Source organism: Siniperca chuatsi, linkage group LG24, assembly GCF_020085105.1.
Source record: "Siniperca chuatsi isolate FFG_IHB_CAS linkage group LG24, ASM2008510v1, whole genome shotgun sequence".
NCBI lineage: Eukaryota > Metazoa > Chordata > Actinopteri > Centrarchiformes > Sinipercidae > Siniperca > Siniperca chuatsi.
Window position 1 is genome coordinate 3,562,132 of NC_058065.1, and position 4,274 is coordinate 3,566,405.

The following is a 4,274-nucleotide window of genomic DNA, read 5'->3' on the forward strand; positions in this document are numbered from 1 at the left end:
ATTTTGGCCGATATTCCGTGTTTAAAAATTAATACCAAACAAATTAGGAAGGAGTAGCCGAATATGTTTACATGTTTAGGTCATTAAGCCTCAGGAGTTCTGGCCTCCTGATATTTACTTCAGATTGATGCTGCCCATAGGCAATATGTATATATAATATAACACAACACAGAAAATAAAGTATATGTCATGCTCATCTTTCATACATCATACAGTGTGTTTCATCAACATTACACTAAGTTTAAATAAAACTTATTTAACTAAACAAGCCAAGAGACATTAAAATACTGCAAGTACAGAAAAAAGGATCATTTCTTTCAAAACATTTCAGCATATTTCATTAGTGCCGAACGTGTCAAAAGAAATTCCCTTACACCTGTGAATGGATGTCCTCGTCACTAAAGTTCTCCACACTGAAATTAGACAGGTGAAGTGATTTTAGCAGGGTAACGCTGCCCTCGGCTAAATAACGAATCTACACAAAGAGGGCACTTGAATTGTGGTTGAAAAAATGGTTGAAGAAAATTAAAACTCCTATTTTGTGTCCTCCTACCGAGTTGACAGAAATTAGAAACGTTAATCTGAATGAACGTTAAAACCGGAGACCATGTTTGTTGTGTTTTAGAGAAAGTTTGGGGGGGAGTTTGCTGAAAAACATTCAACCTTGACCACAACATCTATAAACCTGCCATATACATGCTTTACAATACCATTCAGAAACTGTATATGCTGATGAGCTAGTGTGATAATTGGGCTTCCACTTGGTTTCATTAGCATTTAGCTAAAACGGGAATCATGCTGCAAGTACTGCTGGAAGTTGAGACCTTGATATACCCGGTTCTGCTTATACTACATTAGGTGTCTGGGTAGACACTGGGTCGTGTTGACACGTTTGTCAGCACGTATGACCGTCGCACACAGTCACAATTTAAGTTAGAGTAGTAGTGTGCACATCCACAAAACCTCAGTCGAATAGGTGCTGGATACAAAAAACATCTATAAAATTGCAATACAAACACCCGCACACTAGAATCAGAGCTCCCTAATTTTATCAGCAACTTTTTGACCAACTACAGGCCCTCTATGTGTTTAGTGACAAATTTTGGGCCCCAGAGACATCGGTGTGAACCCTCGTAGACATGAGCAGATAATGACATTTACGTCACGTGGACCCTCGCAGTGAAGCGGACACACAAAGTATAAAGTGTAATTGAGCTTTAGGCTACAAGTCCTGCTTAAAATGCTGCAAACTGGCCTGAAGCAACTCCAGCTGTGATGCGTTTAATGGAGAAACTACAAGAAAAGGCTGAAGTTTTGACAGCACAGAAACTTCACTGATAATCCAGTGAAAGAGGAGCGAAGCACAACATTTGGTCATGAAACCTCTTTGATCTTCTGTTTAGAGGAAACTGGGACGTTCCTCTGCAGTGCTACTTTAACCCAAATGAAATCACCATTTTTCCCTCCCAGACTCTGATGAACTTGACGGCCAGTTTAGTGTTGCAAACCAGTCTAGTCACACACACGCTGTATGTTACTAATAACTAGTGTGTGTATGTTTGTGCGTGTCCTGCCTGTTGGCATACAGGGCGGAGGATAACCTTGCTGCCTTGGCCGGCGGTTTGGAGCTTCCACTGAGTGAACAGTCCAGGTGTACCCGTCCCGTTCTGTCTGTGCCCACCAGGAAGGACACGCACAGGAGGAGGAGGAGGGGTTCCTCCTCCACCTTGCCCAGTGCCATCTTTGGGGTGGATATAAATATCTGTGAACGGACGAAGCCTTGTGTGTGTTCCTGTAAAAACTTGGCACAACCGTCAACCTTGTAAATCCATGGGGAGTTAATAAAAAGTTCTACTCAGCTGTTTTAAAACACCAACCGTCATTGTTGAGCTGTGAATTTCACAAACAGTTCAGTTTTAAATGCATTTCTGTGCTTTTAATATTCTTGACACTATTATTATTGCCACCAGAGGGCAGTAAATGCCCGATGATCATTTCTAGAAGGTTTTAGTTTATTTTTCTCCAGCCTCTAGTCATTTTCAAAAAAGTAAACAACTAAAACAAGGTATGTAATATTTTCTTGAGGTTAAGCTTGCAACAGGAGGTTTGAGAGATTTAGCAGATATATCTTCCTTAAATTTGGAAAGACCTGATTATAAATTATGTTCACGCAAACTTCCAAAGAATCTCACAGGGGATTAGAGTGATGGCAACAAATATCTTGTATATAGTCAACCGGGTCTTTAGTTTTTGGCCGTGCAGAGGCAGGAGTCAGGGAGAGGCTGGCAGAGAGGAATCCTAATTGGTACAGAGCTAATGCGGCCTCATTAATCTTTTAATCCTCATTTCCTCTCTGCCCCCGTGACCCCAACCCGCTGGCCGTGAACTTGTCTGGCCCCTGCAGCAAAGTCAAATGCTTCTCTGCAGCTGCCAACGACTGACTGACTCAGAAAAACCTGAAGGAGCGTCAGCAGACTAAAGGCATCTTGGGGGGGGGGCTACATTATAACTATATAATATATACTTATAACAGCTAATACCATAAAATAGCAATGTTCTAAAACATTTTGAACATTGTGTGATTGCCTCATCATCTTTTATTGAATCTATACTTTCAGGTGATGTAACACATCCTCTGGTGGTCATGTTGGAGGTCTTCAGCTCTATGAACAGCTGTTAACAAGGGATTATGGGTACAAGGAAACGGATGCAGTACTTCAAACAATGTGTAGATATGAAAGGTAAGGTACCACAATATGTCTGATACTGTTAGGAACCCAGCATGGAACACGTGTTAGTGTTATCTTACCTGTAACGTTGATTCATAAGTGCTTTTCCGCATTGACACCTTACTGATCGCATAAATTAATTTAAGCTACCCTCCTCCCTGCCTTAAAAGAAATCAGAAGAAATCAAAACCGTAAAAGGATCTTTATTTGTTTTCTTACAAAACAACCAATAAACAAGCTTTAATAAGAAATAACATCGATTATGCAGTGATTAAGATATATACAACAAGAAATATGCGACAATATAAAACAACCAAATAAATAAATACTCATACAGAGGTTTGGGTTTGTAGTGTAGAACCTGAACATGATGGCATTTACAGTAACAACTCTGTCCAGGAGAAGAAGATTCCCCACTGTAGCTTTTAAATGATCAGCCTGACCACTGAATGAAATAGCTGCTTGTAAAGTCCTGATCATGAACCATAAGTTTATTTTTAAATTCAGGTAATACTTCCTGTCTGCAGATTGCATATGTAGCACACCTGAAGGTTTTATTGGTGCTGATTGACCTCCAACTGTTTGGTGTTTGTTGGTTGTAAGTGGGTCTCAACCTTTGGCAATAGGGAGCTGAAAAAACAAGAATATGAGGTTTTATAATGATTCATTTACAAACCTAACTTTTGTTTTCAGTAACACACCTTTACTTCTTTTTCATTTCTAGACTCCAGCTGAAAAACAAAAACAAAAAGACTGGTCCCGGTGCAACCATCAGGTTGACATTTGTAAATGAGTGAAATGTCTCAACAACTATTGAACGGATGCAAGAAAAAAATAACTTGTTTCCAGTTTTCTTAATGTGCAAGTCTTCTGACTCACACGTGTAAATTTCAGACCAGCTGGGGAAAAAACTGACACATTTGTGCATTCCTTCTTAAAGCTGCTATTGAGGTTTCCTTAAGCAAGGCACTTAATAATGGCAATAAAGCCAAACTTGTTTCAGACCTTTATCTCACTTCTTTTGGCCAAACTGGAGTGAAAACATGACTACAAGACTTAACAAGCTTATCTGTTTTTTTGAGTTAAAGTGATTGAAAGTCATTTAAAAGCCCTGGAGACTTTAAAATAACGCTCCATGTTCAGTCCTTCTTACCCTTCTGGAGCAAAGAGAACCTGAGTATCCGCTCCGGCAGGCGCAGACGTTTGGTCGGACACATCGACTGCCGTAAAGACACTTCTGTTCACAGTGAGCTGAGAAAACACAGACAAAACAATAAGTCGGAAGATACAGTGAATCTGCCAAGAGACCAAATTTAGTTAGTCAAGTTTTCCATGGCCATGGCATATTTTGCCTGGCAACCGAGTGATATTAAGAGTAGATAATTCTCTGTGTGTTTTGTTGGGAGACTCACGGATCTGACACAGCATGCCTTGCCACCCCGGGGCGCAGTGGCAGGTGTTGGCTCCCACACACTCCCCTCCATTCAGACACTTGTGCAGACAGCTGGCTGAGAGGCAACACAGGACTTCACATTAGAGCTGCAC

General features: G+C 40.6%; 1 protein-coding gene across 1 annotated transcript in view; it reads right to left on the reverse strand.

Moving 5' to 3' along the window:
• Positions 1–2,912: 2,912 nt before the first annotated feature.
• si:ch211-246m6.5 (von Willebrand factor D and EGF domain-containing protein) overlaps positions 2,913–4,274 on the reverse strand; it is a 31,845-nt gene continuing 30,483 nt past the window's right edge. Inside the window, 3 exon segments of the mRNA XM_044188600.1 lie at positions 2,913–3,359; positions 3,883–3,980; positions 4,142–4,237. Of these exon segments, the coding sequence (XP_044044535.1) occupies positions 3,339–3,359; positions 3,883–3,980; positions 4,142–4,237 (215 nt within the window). The 3' untranslated portion in view covers positions 2,913–3,338.